The 21,736-nt window shown below is 37.8% G+C and overlaps 1 protein-coding gene across 1 annotated transcript in view; it reads left to right on the forward strand.

The window, feature by feature from the left end:
• ZDHHC2 (zDHHC palmitoyltransferase 2) overlaps positions 1-21,736 on the forward strand; it is a 35,269-nt gene that overhangs the window by 1,956 nt on the left and 11,577 nt on the right. Inside the window, exons 2-6 of the mRNA XM_080391751.1 lie at positions 8,907-8,933; positions 12,109-12,203; positions 15,344-15,464; positions 16,389-16,458; positions 18,010-18,042. Of these exons, the coding sequence (XP_080247877.1) occupies positions 8,907-8,933; positions 12,109-12,203; positions 15,344-15,464; positions 16,389-16,458; positions 18,010-18,042 (346 nt within the window). The remainder of the gene's footprint in view (positions 1-8,906; positions 8,934-12,108; positions 12,204-15,343; positions 15,465-16,388; positions 16,459-18,009; positions 18,043-21,736) is intronic.

The raw sequence follows: 21,736 nt of genomic DNA on the forward strand, positions 1-21,736 counted from the left end.
CACTACTGTTTGAATGGTCTACTGTATTATTTCTTCTGTGTGATTCTGTATAACAGAATTCTGAGTTTTAGCTTACCTGAAAGTGAGTACCTCTTAAGGAAATGGCATGCTTGAAACCGGCTTCAAAGTATAAACCGTGGTGCTGTAATTCCTTGAGAACTGCTCAAAGCAAAAGGCCTGTAATGGGAGGGGAGGAAGAAGGAATCCTGGGGCTCTGCTAAAACATCTTTTAGTTAATTCCTTTCTATGGACATAGGTGATTTTTTGGTTTGTTTCTTTGTTTGTTTGTTTCATCCCACCCCCCTTCCCCATTCTGCCTGGCTCACCAGTTTTTGAATTCAGCTTAGCAGTTGTCCGCAAATTCCACTAATTCCATCTTTTATTTATATCTGGATGTTTTCCCTTGGTTTTGGCATATTAAGATAAAATAAAATTACGTCTTGTCTTACTAATGAATATTTAGTGTAAACAACAGAAGGAATAGCTAACAACTCTGAGAACGAAAGCCAACGGCAGGAATAGACTGTAAGCATTTCAGTGCTTTGAAGCCAGCCTGTCTGCTCAGTGCATCTTTTATTCCTGCAGCACTGCCTGCTAAAGAGGACGTATATAGCTGCTTATTTTACTGCATCTACTACCATTGACGCTAACGACAACGTACAGGAAACAGCGTTAACCATTGTGCATTGGGACTCCACAGAGTTATAACGCAGGTGGTCTATTTGAGCTTTTAGTAATGAGAAAGTGTTTCAAATGTAGTATTTTGAATATTTTCTGCAATTTCAACTGAGTGTTGTAGGAGAGACATTGTATCTTTTTTTAGAAGGGAAGAAAAAGTACTAAGGTGTTTCCTTTCTTCCCTAAAGCCGAGTAGTTACAATACTGAGCAGCATTTTAGAAACAAAAAGGTTTTAGAAACAGAAAAAGGAATTCACAGACTTTAACTGTAGTGTTACTATGTCTAGAGTTCTGTCTCTTATTAGTGGATTCGGTTAAGTGCTTGTGCTGCTTTAACCTTTTAAGGAAAAAGAGAAAGTTATTGAACACTAGCAAGCAGTTTTCTTCCTGCTGGTTGTAGAATACTGGAGTTAAATGTGTAAATGAATTGGTTTTAAAACACCTGACTACAAATTGCTTCTCTCTAATTTAGTTCCATTATCTTGATTTTGATGGTACTGTCATCTCACAACCCCTGTCTGGCAGTAGTAATTGTCTTTTTCACCCAAATAACTTCCTCTGTGTTTAAAATTAATGGGCCTTTAAGTGTTAATCTTTAATGTGTTTATCAAAACCTGAGGGTTACAGATTTATTGTTCTTCCTCTAAAAAAGATGAGGAAATACAGGCAATGTACAGTGAGTACATTGAACTTTGACAGCTGAAGCTATTCAAATTTTGACCTAGGATATATGGAACAACAGTAACCTGAAGTGCAAATGGAATTCTTTCCTTTGGCATCCACATGTCTGTACTCAGAAAACATGAATTTAATTCAGTAAACTATATGCAAAGAAAATAATTATTCTTACGTCTTCCTTCTTGGGTGTCTCTAACTCCGGTTAGTAGAACTGTAATGGACTTGGAGTAGCTACCCACTCCATGCTTTGGGAAAGGCAGAATCAGTAGTAATTTGCAGTTTCTGACAGTTGTTTGTCAGAACTGTTCTTGATGAACTTTGATGTTGAGATCCTTTTGGGGGTTTTGTTCTGTTTGTTTTATTTTCCTGCCAGTTTGTGATTTGGAATTGCATGTAAGAAGGAATGCGTGAAAATCTGACAGTGCTGTGACAGATGTTTTTAGTGAAAATACCAACTGGGCTGATGAAAGGGTTATCCAATAAATAGGAATTAGTTGTATATGTTCAGTTTTGATCCATAATTACATGTCACTGATTTTAATTTTAAGGTTTTGCTCAGGGAATCCTGTCTGAAAATATAGCTTGAGTTTATAATTTTGAAGAAGGAAAATAAATTTCCTGTGGAACATAGAAATGAGCAATAAGCATTTTCTGAACTACTTCAGTGGAGGGAAAGGGAGGAACCATTGCCACCTGGTGAGTGATGTGCCTCATTTGGGAAAGAGTTAGTGACTTCAGCACAGTTGAAGAGGGCGACAAGACATTCACAGTACAGTCTGGAGAGCTTATAAACCACATATTTGTTTTTGAGGATCTGTCCACAGCTACCTTCATTATGGAACAGAAAAACATGGAATGACATCCAGCTGCTAAAGATGTTAATAGTCATGGAAGATTTTTGCTGGAGGATCAGATTGATTAATGCTGAATTGAGTTTTTGAGTCTGTGTAACATCAGTGGAATGGAATTAAAGCAGGATAAAAAGCTGCTTAATTCATCACAGTGTAGAGGCAGAATTAATGCATGCCCTGTAGGCATGGCACAGTATCATCAGAGGATCAGAAATGGGAGAAAATGTGAAGATAGAAGCTGATAGAGGGAAAAAAAAGAGAGGGAGAAAAAACAAAAAAAAGATGAGGCCCAAGATTAGGTCAGCTGGATTTTGGCTTTGAGCTCTTTGCTCAGTATGTTCTCCAAATGGATCAAAGGATTTATGGTACTTGCTGATCATGTCTTGTAATCACCTACGTTTTTTACAATGTACTTATATTTCTATAGCCAAATATAATATTGCAGTTGGCTGTTGTCAAATACCAGTTAAATACCCTGTCTTTAAATTGGCTGCTAAGGCAGCAATGGACTTTGGTCAAAGCAAATTTGTATTTTTATACAGTATTTTGCAAACCCTATGTTTTTTCCTTTTCTGAGATCCCTGGTTACTTTATGAAAAGTTTCAAAACTGACTGCTGAAGTAAAATTGGCTTCTGAATTTGAGCCAGCAGTACTCCTGTGCGTTTCCCAAATTTCATTTGATTTCTTTCTCAGACTTCCAGAGGCGGCTGCCATTCTCCACTTCTGAAATTGAATTGAAGCCTGTGTTAAGTATGACTGATTATCTCTCTGTGTAGTGCCAAGTGTACTACCTATAGGTTTTGTGCCTTGAAATTTAAACCATGGCTTTAAGTTGAAAACATAAGGTCTGTTAGGAAGATACAATTACTTACTATATATGATTGTGTTTTCAGTTAAAGATTTAAAACACTGCTTGATACATAGTGACTAGAATAGATGTTCTTGTCAGGGTGTACTCTGTCTGCTAAAAAGTATCTGGTTATACAGCTTCTCTAGAAGTAGTCTTTGCTCTGCAGTTAGTCCTTGTGACTTAAAAAGTAAACGGGAAGTTCGTAAAGAAGAACTATTCAATTCTTAGTCATAGTCAAATCAAAAGGAGTGGGTTTGTGTGCTTAACTTGAAAGGTACCAAATAGCAGCTTGCTGCTCAGTAGGTGGGCAGTAACGTAGCTTGATGGGCACAGGGTTAAAATGAATTTACTGAAACATTCACAAATATTGTCAAATCCAAATGTATGGGTTATTGATGACTACTTATGCCAACCTTAAATCTCCAAGAAATACTTCTGTTACTTTTGTTCTGAAGCGAAGCACTGGTGGCAAAGTCTCGGTGGTGTTTATTGCAAGCACTGATACTGCAGACAACAATAGAACACTTATAACTATAAAACATTTGTATGTGTAGAGAGCTGAGTTAAATGGCATCTATAGATCAGTGGCTTACAGCTTCACATATGCTATAAAGATAAAATACACTCTTAGTTTTGTGAATCAGGTCCAAGATATTAAACTGTGTAAAAGTTTGAGAGAAACAGCTATTTATGGATGTGGCTGCAGAGTCTCTGAATCAGATGTATCTTATGTTCCCATTCCAAAGTTTTAAGTACTTAAAAAATGTGCATAAAATATGGAAGCAAGAATTTTTATATTCACTTCCATCAAAGCTGCTTTTAAAAAAAAACGTTTCTCTAGTCTTTTTTCTCTCTTTTTTTTAATTTTTTTATTTTTTTATTTATTCCCCCTTCCCCCCCCCCCCCCCCCCCCCCAATCTAACCATTACATTTACTGTTCAGGAACTTTGATTTTGGGTTTAAAAGTCAAGCAAAATTTAATATTAGAAAACGAATGCAAATTCTTTACATGGATTTTTATCTTCCAGAATCTTTGGGTTTTTTTGGTAGCAATGTGTCTTACCACGTCTGTAGCTACATGGAGACAGATGCCTACTTAATTTTTTCCATGGGTGAGTGAGAATAAAGATTTCTAGAGAAAATTAGCCATAGTTAAAGAAGTGGCAAATCCATTTCTGTCACTGAATTAAGGTCTGACCCAGTGCAAGGTGCCTAGCAATGTAGCTCCTCTTGGCAAACTGATTTGGTGATGGAGTGGTAGCAGGCAGTTTTGAGATATTGTGGTGCCTCTTTGCTTGCCAAGGCAGCATTCCTAGTGCTGCATTGGTTGTCTCCCAGTGAGGAAGACTACGAGCAAGTGTGGGATGAATCCCCCAAGCTTCTCTGGGTGTCCTTTCCATCCTGGATTTTTTCCTGTCTTTTGTAACACAACTTTCTGTCCTCAGTCACTGTTGTTTTTTGCAAGCGCAGGCAGTTTAGCAGCATTGACTACTGAATGTGCTGTTCCTGATTCTGGCTGCCTGCAGCTCAGGGCAAGCAGGGAATGATGTTTCTGGCTCAGGAAATTGGCACCTACATTGGCTGAAGTCCCGCATATGTCCCAGCCTGATCCCTGATTCTGATGAGCACCGTCTGCAAGCTGTGTGATGAAACAGAGAGGCTCTAATTATGTGATAGTCTGCTAGTGGCTATAACTGTAAATGGCATCCTGATGCTTTAGCAGTGGAAGGCTGATTCTTAATGAAATTGGTCCCTGCAGTAGCTCAGGCAAACAGAACTGTAACTTTTTAATGATTTCTTGAAGACAGGTCATGGTTTTATAATTATCTCCATCTCTAAATGTATGGGAGTATCATTCCATTCCTCTCTCAATCAGTTTTACCTTGTTTTCTCCCTGATCATAGAAATTGCTTAACAGTTGGGATTGGTGTGTCCTTGGTGTTTATTTTAGTCATTATAGACATAAATGCTTTTTACCCTTATTATTTGTATGCTATTGGACTACCAGTAAGTGAATTTGCAGCGTGTAAGCTGATATTTATTAATGACAGGATGCACAGTCTGACCTACTTTTCTGTGCACTACCAGCAGTGAATATAACCCCTTGGAAGAGAAATGAGAAAACTGCCAGGAAGACTGGTATAAATGATTCACAGTAGACTATATCATCAAATACTATTGAATAATATAGCTAAGCTGTATCACTGAATCTACTGAAAAATGTAAAATTTGTTTTAAATAAATACATCACGTGCTGTTCAGAAAGTGGGGAAACGTTTCTTTGATCAAGTCCAAAATTAAAGGATTTTTTTTTTTTTATGTTAGAAAGTTATTTTCCATGCACTTAAATAGTGTGATTTTAGAATTATAAGCATATGGTGGTTATCCTAAAATGTCTTTGTATCATGGTCATTCTATAAATAGAGAAAGTTTAATTTTTAAGAGAAATTTAAGAGATAGTATGATTTATAAGAGGTTTTTTGTTTGTTTGCTTTTTCGTATTTTGTTTTCTGCTGGTCAATTCTGCTACAATTGTGAAAAAACAAAGAAACAAACAGAAAACAAAACCAAACGAAGTGAACCAAAAAACCCCCTTTATTTCCTCCCTGGTCCTGTGTTATTGCAGATGTCTGTCCAATAGTTTCCCACACATTATACCTCCTTCATGGAGCCTTCATCAAAGGTGATTTAAAAAGGCACAAGCAGGAGGAGTAGTACTTCACTTTGTGAAAAGCTGCAGGTTGTTGGATATCTTGGATGTTCCCCTGTGTCACCAGCGCAGCCAGTCTCCTTGTAAACACCAGCTGCAGTAAATGTGGAGAAAAAAAGATGATAAGATCGAAGATACTTGACATCTCTGTTCAGCCTTGCCTCTTCTACTTCGGTGTCTTACAGCAGTTGCAACTCAGGAGCTTATGAAATAACTCTAAGTTATATTCAGGTGGTAAAAGAGATTAAAATGACAACAAGATATATCAAAAAACCCTAGTTCTCACTCTGCTGGGATTAACTGGACATCTTTGGGCATTTGCGTTTCAGCCTTCATGGTCTGCAGCTCCTGACTGTCAGAAGCACTTTGCTTCCAAGCCAGACGCCGCAAAAGCTGAAAAGACAGTCCACCATGCAGGTGCAGATGCCAAAGAGTGCATTTGTCTCAGAGGTGAACAGAAGATTTGAAAAGCTGTAGGCTTGCAGTCAGTTAGAAGTTATTAAATCATGGATTTATTAGTTGTGTTGGTCCACTTACAGACATGTGGAAAAGTTAAAAGTCTCAAGCACGTTAATTAAGAAATTTTATCCAGCGTTAAGGAGGAAGAAATATGACAGCTGCTTTCACAGCAATGTTCTATGCCATTCCCATGTTTGGAGAGAAAAATACCCCAAAATGTTGTGAAAGGTTGGTTAGGTAGATTTTAGTTTGAAATTGGTGATTCTGCAGTGTATGCTTGGCTATGGGTTTGTAATCAGCAGAGAGTAGTTACTCCAAGACGACTGGCAAAATTTCTGCACACCTTGCTGACCATACAAGGAGGAAGAAAATCAGAATTTTGAGTAGTGGCTAGTTTGTCCTAATCTGAGAGCTCCAGCACTTTTAGATTACATATCAGCTCTCAAGATGTCTTCTTTTTTTTCTGGTGAATGACTGTTTATCTACAATTTTACAGTTCTTGTGCATTATTGTACTGCAGCATTTCTGCTTCTCTGAGTCAAATGTATATACATGTTCCATCAGCTTCTCTCCTGCAGTTGTCTAGATGGATATTCAGCTTACCAAGTTCTAAAGATTTCTCTTAGCTGAACTAGAAAACTGAGGGCAGAATAGAGTTTTCTTTACAGTGGTTTATGCAACTTCTGTGGCGTCTTTCTGGTTTTTGTAAAGATCTTTCTAAACACAGTTATTTACCATCTTCCCTCAGGTAAGGTTGATGCTCTTTTTGCTAGAGCTACAGTCAGATCTCCATTTTACTAGACCTATTTTAGGATTATAGTTGTGGAATAATTCATTTGTATTTGAGAGGACCTTAGCTCATCTAGTCCCACCTCCTAATCAAAGCAGGGTTAGATGTGAGGTCAGACCAGGTTGTTCAGGGTTTTGTCTGGCTGTGGCTTGAAAAGCTCCAGAGATGGATGGAGCCTGTACAACATGGCTGGGCAGCTTGCTCCACTGGTGGACTGTTCTCATGGTGGAAAAGTTTTCCCTTGTATCAAATCTGATCCTCTTGTTTCAACTTATACATGCTGGCTCTTGTCCTTCCACCCTGTGCCATTATGAAGAACCCAACTGTCTCGACCTCCTTGATGCCTCCCTGGAGGTCCTGTTAGGTCCTCCCAAAGTTATGTCTTATGCAGGCTGAACAAGCCCTGGCCATGCAGCCTCTGCTTAGAGGATGAGTGATCTGGTCCCTACCAGCTTGGTTGCTTTCCCCAGGACTTATGTTGTGCTGGGGGGCCCAAAGCCCCACGATGTTCTGGTTGTGGTCTAATGAATGCTGCGTCGAGGGGGATAAGCCCTTCCTTTCCCAGGCTGTGCCTCTGCTAATGCAGCCCAGGAGGCTGGTGGCCCTCTCAGCTGCCCAGGTGCTGCCCACCAGCACCCCCACGTCCTCTTCCACGGAGCTGCTCCACCCAGCAGTGCCCAGGCTGTATCGTTGCAGGCGGTTGTTTCTTTACAGGTGCAGGATTTGGCCTTTGCCCTCGCTGAATTTTGTAAGGGTCCTGCTGGCCCACTCCTCCAGCCTGTCTGGGTCCATCTAGATGGCAGTCCTGCACACAAGCATTTCAGCTGGTGTCCCCTGGGTGGTGTCACCTATAAACTTGATGAGTGTTTGCTCTTCCAGAGCATTAGTTAAGGTGTTGAGCAGCGCTGGCCCCACAGTACATTCTGGGACTGTGCTGGATCTCATTAGTGACTTTCACTCTATCAACAAGGCCTAAGTTTAATACATCAAAGTAGGATGGCGTGGCTGCTTGGCCTTTCAGTAGGAGTTGCCTTGTGGCCGCTGTTTGAAGACCAGCCTTGTGCAGCCATTTTTATTAGGAAAGCAAGAGTGGATGAGAGATCCATATAGGTACTCTCCTCTCGCTCACAGCCGTAGGTGCCAGCATATTATGGGTTTTAGGCCTCTTAATTGGGATGGATAAATGTGTGGTGGAGTGGTTTGGGTGGAAAGGGAAGAGCACCATGAGGTTTTGATCACTTCGGAGTTTCTGATCTTTCAGAGATATCTGTTGTGGGGTGGTTAGTTTTTTTTTAAATAATGTAACCAAGAGTGGAATATAGGTGTAAGAAAAAGATTTATTATTTTTCATAAATGCAGTGACTGATACACGATACCAGCGTACTCCATGTCTGACATATTTGCATCTTTCTTACTCTCTTACTATCCCTGAATCCTGTAATCTGTAGGCAGTTTCTTAAAGGAAATGCAGCTTTTGTCTACTTTCAATTTTTATGCCTTAGCGATCTAAAGTATCAAAAAGTACTGCTGTCAAAACCAGTTCTGGAGTCTGACACCTCCACCTCAAGAACAGAATGAACAGTAAAACCTGTACAACCTCAGTTAAAGAAGTTACTGTTCTTCAGAGGTGGCTTTTCTTGGGGCTAAGCTTGGGCAGCATTAGATAGATGAAGGTGCTAGTTCTCAGGAACCAAGCCTGGGAATGGGAGCTAAAATACCTTGTAAGCAATTGGTATTGTCTACCTATTTTTGTGATGAATGTACACAGCATAAAAGCTTGATGGTGTGGCCTTCTGTCTTTGGTTGAAAAACAAAAGTTCAAGATATTCAGTTATGTCATTTGCTATTTAAACATCATTTTTATGCTTTCCTTTTTTCTCATTTTTCAGTGACAATGGCAAATATTGGAGAAAAAGGTAAGATTTTTATTAGCTGTTTATAAGTGGGATTTATATATCAGGGCAATATAGTAGCTTACTGGTAGAACTGAGATACAGACCTAACCTGTTTTAAATAAGTGTATATTTTGTGTTCCTCAGCTCCTTTTATTATCCTGCTGTTCCTGAATATTGCTTTCACCATTCCAAATAAAGATGAGAAAAATTAGAACTTTGTACTCTTCTTACTGGCTTTCTGAAGTGTCAATTAAAATAATCCTTATATTCTGGTTTTAAAAATTTTTCTTCATAACAAGGAAGACTCTTGTAAAACCAGGACTTCTAAAGGTGAGCAAGGTGCATGTTGCACTCTGCACAAACTTAACTGGGAGGTGAATTTTTTCTGCAGTTTCTTTTTAACCAGCATCTTTGAAGAAACAGAAGAATCCTTCAGATACCTAACCTTTTCAAAAATAATAAAACTACCTGATTAGCTGTTATGAGAGCTTCTACCCCAAGACTGTAGCATGTTTAGATTGCTTTTGCAGATAATATTTTAATACTACAGCACAACATGGAAATGTGAAGTGTGAGGCTGTGGAGCTTTTGGAGGGAAGGGGTTGGGGGTTAGGAGGCAAACTATGCTTGTGTAATTCCATCAGGTTTTATTAAGTCATTTACGACTCCCTCACTTAGAAAAAGTAGTTCCCAATTAGGAAATACTTGATTGAAAAACTTTTTTCAGTTCAGTGATCTCTTCCCCCTTATGAGTGCATAAGTTTATCTGCAAACTTCATCACCTGCAGGCTTAGAAATAATTCTAGTTTCTTGCTGCTCCGTAGTGTGTGGGGGAGATCAGCAAAATGCATTGGGGAACTGTAAATTTCCTTATTTTTAGCTGCTCAAACCTTGGTGAGCTTCAGCCAGTCAGGAGAATTTTACCCTGGCTGTACTTCTGCCCTAAGTGTTTTCAGGGATGAAAACTGAGCAAATGGGGCTCAGCCCTACTACAGGTTGCTGCAAACTTCCAGACAACTCTAGCTACGCTAGCTATTTGTAAATGGGTTGCCTTCAAGCAAGGGATACAGTGGTTGGTTGGTTGGTTGGTTGGTTGGTTGCTTGGTGGGGCTGGGTTTTTTTTTCCAGAAAAAGTATAAAACTGGATTTCTGCCTAAGGAGCTGTGGATAGCTCTTATTTATCTGTCTTAAGGGAACTGAGGTTCATATGTTGGATTCTCAACACCCACAGACCCAGCGGAGCAGCTAGGGAACCTAGGGTTTCCATTGTGGTGCAGGGAAACTGGTTTGTAGGTAACCTGGGAGAAGTGACCAGTTGGGACCTGCGCCAGGTTGGAAGACAGATGCAAGAGCAAGCAAGAAGAGCTTAAGTTGTGTGCAGACTTTAATGGGGAAACAGGGGATAATGTCTTTAGGCTAGAATTCTTCCTCCAGTAGTCTTTTATTTTAATATATGAAAAAGGAATTTTCTTATCAATCTCAGTTACCATTATTCTTACAACAATAAAATATAGATGCAGATTAGTAAATGCGTAGTGTACAGAACTGGTGTAACTTGCCCTAGCTTGCCCTCACTTTATGCCATGAATATACTGTTGTTTTAAAAGTACCGATTTTTGAGTTTGAGTAAATCAGCTTTTTTTAGAGTTGACAGAAATATTCTCATTAAAATGTAGACTGTTCCTGCCAGACGCTTGCAATAGCAACATGGTCATTTAGTGTATTGTGCTTGATGTGGAGACCAGTTCTATCACTTATACTGATGAGATTTTTTTCAGTTTATAGACATGGCATATGGCTTTTTTCCCCTGTCATCCCAAAAGCTTTGTACAGTGTCGCTCCTCAGATTTCGTTAGCTTTTGTTTATTAATTTTTTAACTGCCTAGTGACTAAGAATAAATATTTACTGCGTTGCTGCTTTTTTGAGTAAACAAACTTCAACACCAGGAACATTTATTCAGCGTTACTTTTGAGGCAAAATTACCAAAAATAAGAACATGCTGAGCTACTGTTCCTGTATTTATACACACCATCATGCATGTGCTATGGAAAATTCTCTAGCACTGCATAGCATTACATATATAAAAACATGGACTAACAATATGAGGGCAGTATATCAGATTGTGTAGTGAAAGTACACGTTTCCCTTTATGATTTCTTTGACTATCCTGCAAATTAAGTTATATAAAGACTATTTGACCATGTAGCTTCCTTATAATCTTGAATTGTCTGTGATCTGAGTTCATCTGTATAGCAGGGAAATATTTTTCACTGTTGCTTTCCTAGCTGTCCTTTATTTGCTGCTTTCCTGACTGAGGAAGAAAAATCCAAGGAAATACTCTTCCTTGTGCGTTAGAGCAAGTTAATCAGGGGATATGAGTTTTGGATTCACTATTTACTGGGGTGAATTGCTTAGTACAGTAAGAGGTTTTCAATGGAAACACCTACCCATCCATGGCAGGCTGTTTGGAAAAGTTAATGTTACCTTCTATATTCTAGTAAAACTACTCATCATGGTAAATGTTGATTGGCATCTATTTTTAAAAAGTCTAAGAATAAATCAGTGGCTGTGAAGAATATAAAGTGGTGAATGAACATTTGAATGTAAAGAACCTGCAGGTTTTTAAAAACCACCCTACTTACTGTCCTCCCTCTTAAGCATCCAGCAAAACAAATTAACTGGTTATGGTTACTGCTTAGGTGTTGTATGCATATCCACTCAAAGGCTCCCCTGGCTCTAGTATTTCTTTAGGTAGCTATACTTCTTTCAGGTGGGGGTGGGTCGGGGTGTGTGTGGAGGTGTTGGTGGGTTTTTTGTTTGTTTGGGGGTTTTTGCATGGCTAGCAGTCTCCCTACATGGCTTATAAAGCTAAAAAGCAGAGATGCATCAGTTAAGTAGTATTTAACAAATGCATAAAGGGAGAGTGCTTGCTAAATGATTATGGGACTCTAATAGGCTATTAACCATTCCCTTCAAACTTTTGTAATACATGTAGCCTGTATCATGAGTTTCCCCACACAGTCTGTATTTGTCTCATGTAAAGTTGCAGTGCAGTATTTTTGTTGCAAAGCTTTTGCAGAGCCTCTGTATTTTACATCTGTTGGAGTAACTATTTGTGATATGTACAGCATCCGTTTGTAAGTACTATAATATCACTGGTCTGTTTGTATTAATTCTGTTCCTTTTTGATTTTAGTTGTGTGCCTGGTTGCTTACCACATATTTTTCATGCTGTTCGTCTGGTCATATTGGAAAACAATCTTTACGCTACCAATGAATCCTTCAAAAGAAGTAAGATAAACTTAAATTTTGTTTCTGAAATAGACTAATCAAATGCCGGATTTTGTAGTATTTGAGTAACTTAGACTCTGATCTCATGTAGTTTTACACTGTGTAGAAAAATACAGATGGTAGTTACAGCTTCTTAGTAGAAGTAAGTCAGATTGCAAACAGTGTAATGACCAAGACAAAAAAAATTACACCTTCTCAAAGTTTTAAAGGTTTTTTAATAGCATTTTAAAATTAGATAATATTCATGATATTAAGAAGAAAAAACCTCTCCACTTGAAAATATGAGTTACTTGAACTAGCAGCTTAAATCTTTGCATGGGAATATAGTACTTTTGTGTGGGGGAAAAAATGTATTTCTGTGCGTTTAAGACTTATATTGCCTGTCAGCATCTGTCTATTGTCCTCTGAATGAAAGCTTCCTCATCTGTTTCGGTATGAAGGAACTTGGGGGTTGTGGTATGAGCATACAACAGGTAAGCTGATGCTGGGAAGCCACAAATGGCTAAGCACGATGAGACCTAGTATAGTACAGCTGCATGGAAAAGAGATCTGAGTAAATGTATACCCCAAGTCTTAAGTCCAGCTTGTACAGAAGTGTTAAAGAAGGATCCAGTTGCCTTGGAGAATATTAAGGTACAAAACCAAGTTCAACATGATGTAGCCTCAAGATAATTGCTTTTAGTACAGTATTGTTTATTTTTAATTTTAATTTCACGTTCTTTCTAATATTAAAAAAAAAAAAAAAAAAAAGAAAACTGTCAGTAGCCTTGATGAAAATCCTCCCCATGCAGCTTGGTACAACCAGCATAACTTCTTGGCCTCTTCCATCCTGTCTTTGTACAGAAACCCCACAATCCTCAGTAGGTGCAAATTTACACAACCTCTGATGTCAAAATGAATCATGCTATGGCTGCTCTGAAGTTTGAAATATCCACAAAGCCAATACTTATTTTGACATGGACTCATAACTCTAGCTCATGTAACTACCATGTCAACAACAAAATAAATAGCTTGTGATTTCTACTGTCTGTTGTGCACAGGTTCTTTTCTGAATAGTTTTCATTCACTAATAAGATATGTAATTGTGGAAACAAGTAAATAATTCAAAGTAATTGGCAGCTTCCTTGAATTTCACACTGCAGTCTTTAATACAGCTCGAGGAAGAGAGGAGCAAAATAAAAAGATAATTGGAAGGGTTTTCAAATCACGGGGCTGATGCCAATAAAAGACTTCCAAAACATTTTGACAAATCCTTAGTAATTATAGTGGGATTCCAAAGCCATCATACAATGCTACTGAGGAACTTGAAATGGGATATTAAAAGTATTTAAGTTGGGTAATAGAAAGCAATGTGTAGTGTTTCTGTGTTCTTTGAATTTACACAATGTTACTGGCAGTAAGTGACATATCTTTGTTGTTCCATGTCTTTTTCCTAATCTACTAAAGCAGTATTTTTAAAATTTAATTAGGGTATTTTGTAATGTTAAGTTACTGCTTGGCTTTCAGTTCTAGAATGAAGTCTCTAAATGTAAAAGGATGTATTTTCAGCTTAACTGAACTGACTTACCAACTATAGCAAATACTGGTTTGAAGACTGAAAACCAGATAAATATTCTGCATTTTGTTTTCATGAATACTGCAGCTGGTAAAAACCACATAGCCTGTATATTTTTTTTTCTCTTATTTCAACTTTTTTCACGTATGAAAAGCACTAAAGTTCTGGCTGCAGTTTATCTTTAAAAGACTTTGAGGGACTTCACTTTAGTGTGTGCCTTTCTATACCTGTGTGTACCAGCTATATACAGGCATTGCATGAAGGTGGGAGAGAAGATGGGTTTCCCAGGCAGGAAGGTTTTGTAGACTTAGGACTACTCTGAGAACCAATACAAAATGATGGAGCAATAGCTCTGTGTACATCAAACAGGAAACATTAAGGAAAAAAAGTATTCTGAACTAAGTTTCTGCAGTGAGAAATCCTATGTATCCTAATGTAAATCAATTCAGATGTTGGCAAGAGTGTGTTCTTGCTGGGGAAAAAGTGAAAGGTGACCTAAGAAACTCACAGTAAACAGTGAACCTCCAGCTTCTGCTGAAAGATTGTGAACTTTGTCAGAAAGGCAGACTGGTGCCTCCTCTATGGAGGTGAGAATAGGCTCCTAACTGTATGTTTCTTCTCAGTTTTACATGCATCACTTTCATTTAGGAAAAAAAAAAAAAATTATTGTAATAACTAGCCTTTCTGTAGACATAAATGCTACACAGAGGGCTTCTGTTTCAAGTACAGGTCAGAGACAGGCACTTTTCCTGCCAAATACAAAGTTCTTTTCAGAGGTGATTTTGTATCCTGTTTCTCTGATGGAGATACCAAAGACTTCTGTATCTGCCTGTTTCTAGAAGCTACAGTGACAAAGCTGACTATGTTGCTGTGTTGCAGAGGACTTTCAGAGTATAAGAAATTTGGACTACTTCATTTATACCGTGCATCTCTTTCAGTAATTTTTACCCTCTCAGCTCTTACTAGAGCAATGTTTGTTGTTGCCATTTTGGGCAGTGACAGAAATTGTCCTTTTATTCAGGAAGATGTTAAGCCATGGTTATTCTGTCAAACAGGACACCCGTCTCTTCCTTCTCTCAGCCATCTCTGAAGTAAAAACACACGCTAAGACCTGCATGAGGAGAACAGCAACTCTCCAGTGGCAAAGAATAAAAGGGAGGATGACAGACACCAGAAGAGAAATAAAACTATCTTTTCTGCTATTACTAGTAGCGTATTTTCTTTCGGTTAAAGACTGACATACCTCACTTATATTCACTAGCTAATATTTAGTATTACAGAATTAAATCAACTGACCTTTCAAAGTAATGGTAAGCTCTTGATCCTCTCCTTAAACAGTGTCACTTACTACTTCTGGAAGCATTCAGCATTGCATCAATACCAAATCAGAAATAATCTTAATTTTGTCTTCAGTTGCCATAAACAAATTAGTGGTATTAGGAACACAGGTTATTTGCTGTAATACCTTGTAGATGCTAATAATCCATCTTTATATAATGAATATTTATGTCTCTTTACATCTCTATAGCTACTTAACTTAACTTGAGATTTGCTAACATATCTTTGATTTTTAAAATTATTCCAGTTTCATCTATCATACTCAGACAAGGAGTCCCTAGAGAGAGAGCCTAGAGGTGAATCCCAGCAAGAAGTCTTAAGACGGGCAGCCAAGGATCTTCCTATCTATACACGGACAATGTCTGGAGGTAAATAGGTGTTCAGGGGACCATCAGAGACAGGGTGTGCTACCTAAACTAATAAAATAAAAAAATTCAAGGGTTTGGATTGTAGGGAAGAATTGCTTTTTATACTTCATAAAATAACAAAGTGACCCAAGAACTTAACTTTAATGTAGTTTTATGCAGCTACATTTACTCAGTTGAAAAATTGTTGGAAAGTAAATTGCTGCATACAATTTAAGATTTCAAAATGCAGTGACAATGCCTTGCTAAATGTTTGCAAACTGACATGAACAGATAGCTTGTAGTACTAACAAACTACAGCAGAGGCCTTAGCAGTGTTTAACTGCATAGATTTCTTCTTATATATGAAAAAAAATTAAATTAATCACTCTCTGCATGTCATGCATCGGTAGATAGATCACAGTAAGAAACTTATCGGTTTACTTGCTGGTTGTTCAGTTGCAAGACCAAAAATTCTTCCAAACGAAGAGTTAATCTTAACCTACTGATATTGTAAATTTGTGAATGCTGGCTAGCTAAGCAAATCCAAGAGATAATCTTATATAGTAGATTAAATCTGTTAGAATAATAGCTTAAAATAGCTATATTGTTGAACAGTCTTTAAAGGTTTTCCAGTCTAGTGAGGGTTTTGTGAGTTTTGTTGGTTCACTGGTTGTTCTGCAGAGCTGAGGGGTTTGGAAGAAAAAACCCTGATTAGCATAATTAGCAGAGATTGCAAAAACTGAGCTTTTGGGGTTCACTCTGCTAGATTCAGCATTGCAAGTACTTTAAGAATGCTTCAATATTTGCAACTACTTCTGATCATGCTGAAATGCATTCCTGGGGGTACTGCTGGGCTGAGCTGCTGGTATTTGCTTTTGTGCAGACTTCAGGAATCAAAATGTGTAACTGTACATTGAGATCTAATCTTGGAACTTTTTTCTTTAGCAATCAGATACTGTGACAGATGCCATCTTGTAAAACCAGATCGTTGCCATCACTGTTCTGTATGCGACAAGTAAGAAAATATTTTAAATAAGTGATTTTCTGTTTAATGAATTTTTGTCTTGACACAGAAGCTTTTATTTTTTTATGCATAGGTTTTTCAGGTTTAATGTTTTGGCAGATAAGTGGGGTTTTTTCCCTTAGAATTTTTTCAGATTTAGTTTTTATTTACTTATTTGTAAGGAAGTCTGTAACTTACTCTAATTCATTTGATGGCTTTCTTGATGCCAGCATGGATTACATGGTCTTATACATTCTTTATAATGGTTAAAAATTATGAATATTAGTAAAGAATTTCCTTAAGAATATAATAAAAAATAGCTGATAAACAAAAATGTGCTTCTTTTGTTAGAATCTGAATAAAGATCACTAACCATCTCAATCTAATCATGGTGTCACTTACATCTTATCTGAGGTAATAAACTTCATATCCTATTTTTCATTGGATAACTTGCAGGTTATTTTTGTTCAAAGAAAGAAACAATCAAGCATCCCCCGTTTCTAACTGAAGCTGTAAAATAAAGTTTTTGTTTGTCTAACACAAAAGGAAGTCCACATTCATATTCCCCAGAAGTGTAATTGCTTTCTAATTTCATCTTTCTTTCAGCTGTTCTCTCTGACCTTTCTCCAGCTAGCTTGGATGTCTGTATGTTTCTCTGCTCTTGCCCTCAGTGATTTAGATTTCAAACATTAAGAGAATAGGCTTCCTCAAAGGCTGATTTATTCTTAGCTTTCATGCTGTACCACATACACTTCAGCTGATCAAACCTTCCAACATGATTGTGAGGCAGGAGACAGCAGAGCCGCTGAAAGAGTAACTGAGTTAAGGCAGAAAGAGGATCTCGGTTTTGTTGTATGGGATGGTGGTTGCAATGTAAGATAGGAACATTCTTGTGTCTGAAGAGGGTGGAGAAAAAGGGTGACCTCTGTTATCCTATGAGATGTGAGTGAAATTTGCAGGATGCCATTAGTTAATATATTTTGCAGAATACCCTAATTTTGTCATTACCTTGTTAATATTCCCTTGCTTCAATTATATCTGATTTTCTTGTGCATGTTTTATTAATGGAGAGTCATTAATCGCAAAAATATTTGGGCATTTTTCAAATCAGGTAAGTTCTTAAAAACTTTATGTGCATCTGTATGTATTTCTATAAAAGCAAACCATGTACTTGCAAACATATTTAGTTATATCACTAAGTATATAATAATTGAAATAGCCCAATTTCTAAGGCTATGTCAGAGGATAAACAATAGTTGAAAAACCTATACAGAATGAGGACCAAATCCTAAAGCTGAAGTCATAGATTGTGTTTTCTTAAATCACTAAGTTCTTGACAGAACAAGTATGTTTGATTTTGGGTTACCTACAGTTTACTTTAGGGAAATTGTATTATGTGAATTTACATAGACAACGTTGTTAAATAGGTTAGGTAACCAATAGTACATATGGGTAATTCTTAATCTGTATGTGAATAATTTAAATCTGACACGTAATTGTGCTTCTGACTTTTTTTTTTCTCCCCTTTTGTAATGATTGGAATTCTGTTGGGGTGTTTTTAAGATGCATTTTGAAAATGGATCATCATTGCCCTTGGTGAGTGTACTATTGGCTTTCTTTTCTCTACTTTCTGATTTGGTAAAATGAACTCTTGATGAGCCTGTTATGAAGGTGATGCTTCTCTATTCCTAGAGTTAGATAAGTGAAGCTGGAAGATTATGTGAAAGTACTGGTCTTGCAGGACCACTCGAGTTATTTACTGTATGTCCTCTTTTCCTAGCATTGAGATGTGGAAAGAAGTTCATATATAATTTTTCTTAGACCTTTGAGTTAGATAACTCCTTGTTTTTACACTTAGGATGAGGTAGACTTCTGGTCAATAAAAAAGCTTCTTTTAAGAATTGCATCTCTTCTTCATGGAAATTGAGTATTACTGTGGCTTAGTTGCATTGAATGTTGAAATGCTGTCCTATGTTAAAAGCCCAAGGGAATGGCTGTGCTTTGTTCCCCTTACTGAAGCTCCCAGGGTAGTTTGAGTGAGCTTGCTGGAAACAGCAGGTTAGCTCTTTTGGTTTTATGGGTTCTTTGTTTTCTTTCATTTTTTTCTCCCCTTTCCCTCCTAGCCTCCCTCATGTTGCTGCTATGTCAGCCTGCGCAGTGGTTTTGTTTACCTGTCTATTCTCAGCAGCCCTTGGACATTGTGGGTAGACAGGATATGTAATAAATTTTTAAAGAATCATAGAATGGTTTGGGTTGGAAGGGACCTTAAAGATCATCCAGTTCCAACCCCCCTGCCATGGGCAGGGACACCTTCCACTAGACCAGGTTGCTCAAAGCCCCATCCAGCCTGGCCTTGCACACTGCCAGGGATGGGGCATCCACAGCTGCTCTGGGCAACCTGTTCCTGTGCCTCACCACCCTCATAGTGACATTTTATGTCAGTTTGGCAGGTATCTCACAGAAATAATTAAAGTCAATTGTTTAGTAAGGTCCCAGTTTAGAGGACTAAGTGGCAGATGGCAGTTCTTCACCACATGAAACTGATCAGAAAAGAATAATCTCCTGTGTTGGTCAAACTGAATAGTAGATGGTTCTAAGCAGCTGTTTTCACCTTCTTAAATCAAATTTCTGGGCAGAGGAGACTCTGTCCTGTGAGGAGGAAAGGCTGCTGGGCTCCTCCTGTTTTTCTTGGTTCTGACTAAAGCCTCTTACATAATGCAATATGATTTAAGAATCTTCCTTTATTTGGCAGCTGCATGGCAGATACAATTGAAATTAAATATTTAACAATATAGGGCAGAGTTCCTTCCTACATATTTTTTTGCTGTAGGGATATTGGCATGTGAAAGTTGATGATGCTTAGTATTAGTTGTGTGCTTCTTAAAAAAGCCAAAAAACACACACATCCCAACTTCCCCCCCCTCCCCCCAACCCCAAAACAGATAAAAAACTGTTGAATTGTTGAATGCAGAACAAATTTTTTAGAAGAAAAACAGCTGTTCCCTTTTTTTGGCTCTCTTATAACCATCTTGTAGAAAGCTACAAGAAAAATAGCTGTCAGGCTATTCCTGATAAAATATCAGTGAAAGGTTTTAATATTACTTTTATTATTCATTATTATACACACTTCTTACAAGCTTTATGGTCTGTTTAGGATTTTTTGGGTTGTCCAGCCTTAGGATACTACATGAAAATACCCATGAAGTAAACTTCAATTTCAGAATAAAAAAACCTTTGCATCAAATAACAAATCATAAACAGAGCACTTCAGTGTTGTGTAAAGGGACAGCGAAGTGGTATTTCACTAGGGCATAGACTTCTAGAAGAATAAACCCAGTTTTCCTCTCAGTGGCATTTGCTTATTTTATGTATTTACAGACTGTTCGTATCCAAACAACATAAACATATCCAGTTGAGGGAGGTTTTACATTGCTCATTGTTTTTAATCTTATAAGCAATGGGTGCAAAAAGAAAAAACAGAAATTGAGAGGATACTTGAAACGCATGTAATGCTTCTTGATGGAGAACTGATCCTTTATAGTTTCCTTTAATAAAGACTCATGTTCAGAGGTTCTTTGGGAAATATCATATGGCTCTTTTGCCAACAAAAGCAAGGGTGAAAATTGTACAATAGGTAGTTTTCAGCACACACACACACAAAAACCCCCACATCATTAGGTCCACCTCTGCTTTTCGTGTTGGGATTTTTTGGTTGGAGCAAGTTTGGTGGGAAAAAAAAAACGTATAATGCTTAGGGAGAGCAGGCAGACATTAATGGGAATTACACTATTTTAACATTCTGCTAGAAGAAGCATTTCTGGAGAGAGGACGGGTAAAAATAAGCTAAGGAAGGTAAGGTGAAACATTGGGAAGGCAGATATAGTAAGCTGGTAGTCATGTCCTAGCCCCAGGTCAGCTATCTTCTGCTTTTTAGGAGGCTTTGTATTGGCTATGCGCCTGTGCTAATGGAAGTGCTGTGATAAATGGAAATACTTATTGCTAACGGCCATCTAACTACACTAAAATGTTTAAGTGATGCAGAAATAAAAGCATTAGTGATTTCTATGCTAGTGCTGCTGCTACTCATACTATAATATAGATGGAGCTGCAGACAGGAATGTGATGGCTTGAGACATCACCAAAAATATAATTTGTGTGTAACAACTCTAATACTAACAAGGTGCATTAGGAACACTTTAAGAATAATTTGAAACATCTTTCCTTTGTCTTTTGAGTCATCTGAAAATAATTTAGCATCTCCTTAGTTCTGTGATGCTTTTTAACTGAGTTGCATCACCGTCAGTGCCTTGCAAGTTATTTCTTTGCCTGCATTTTCAGTAAGCTAACTCTTGAGACACAAAGGGTATTTCTTCTTATTCTACTTAAAAATTAAGTGTTTAAAATGTTATCTGTAACCGATATTGTTAACCTGGACTGTTCTTCTGTATGAATGTTTCACTGCAATAGCACACCGTTATTTAGTCAGTTTTCAGTACATTTATCCATTTTACTCTTCATCAAAAATGTTAGACTTCAAATCTAACCACTGTTCTTGGGTTTTATGATTTGATACTGTATGTTCAAATAGTGCAATTACAATTACCTATGAACTCTTCTCTTCCAGTAACAACTCCTCAGTCTGGGGCTTTTTCAAAATTGAAGGGAGCAGAATAATTTATGAAAGTTCATTTTAATATGTGTACTCTATGCAGTAGTGTGAAAGAACAATGAGAAAGAAATCTGTCTTTGATTCAAGAAGTTTCATCTTTGGAGAATAACATTTCACTTCATACTTCTCATACTAAACAGTGTCATAAAGTAAAAACTGTCCTAAAATAAATACCATGAAAGGAAAATAGGGTTATCATAGAAACTTTGAATCTGAATTGCTTGCAGCTTATCATGGCTTTGCTTACTTTGACATGCTTAATGAAAAAGAACACTTCACTGTGGAAAGTTGTGAATGTACTTTCCAGTAAGAATCATCCTTATGGGTCAAGATAAAGGCAGTTTAATGAAGCAATAGCAAAAGTTGCATGTGTGGAAGTGAAGGAAAACAAAAGATGTTATTCTCTGCTTCCCATCAGCAGGTGATGTTCAGCCACCTCCCGGGAAGCAGGGCTTCGGTACGCATAGTGGTTGCTCGGGAAGACAAACTTCATAAATAACAAATGCCCCCCCTTCCTCCTCCTTTCTCTTAGCTTTTATATCTGGGCAGGTGTCACATGGTGTGGGATATCCCTTTGGTCACTTTGGGTCAGCTGTCCTGGCTGTGTCCCCTCCCAAGGTC

This window comes from Falco punctatus (assembly GCF_963210335.1).
Source record: "Falco punctatus genome assembly, chromosome: 1".
In the NCBI taxonomy this organism is placed as follows: domain Eukaryota; kingdom Metazoa; phylum Chordata; class Aves; order Falconiformes; family Falconidae; genus Falco; species Falco punctatus.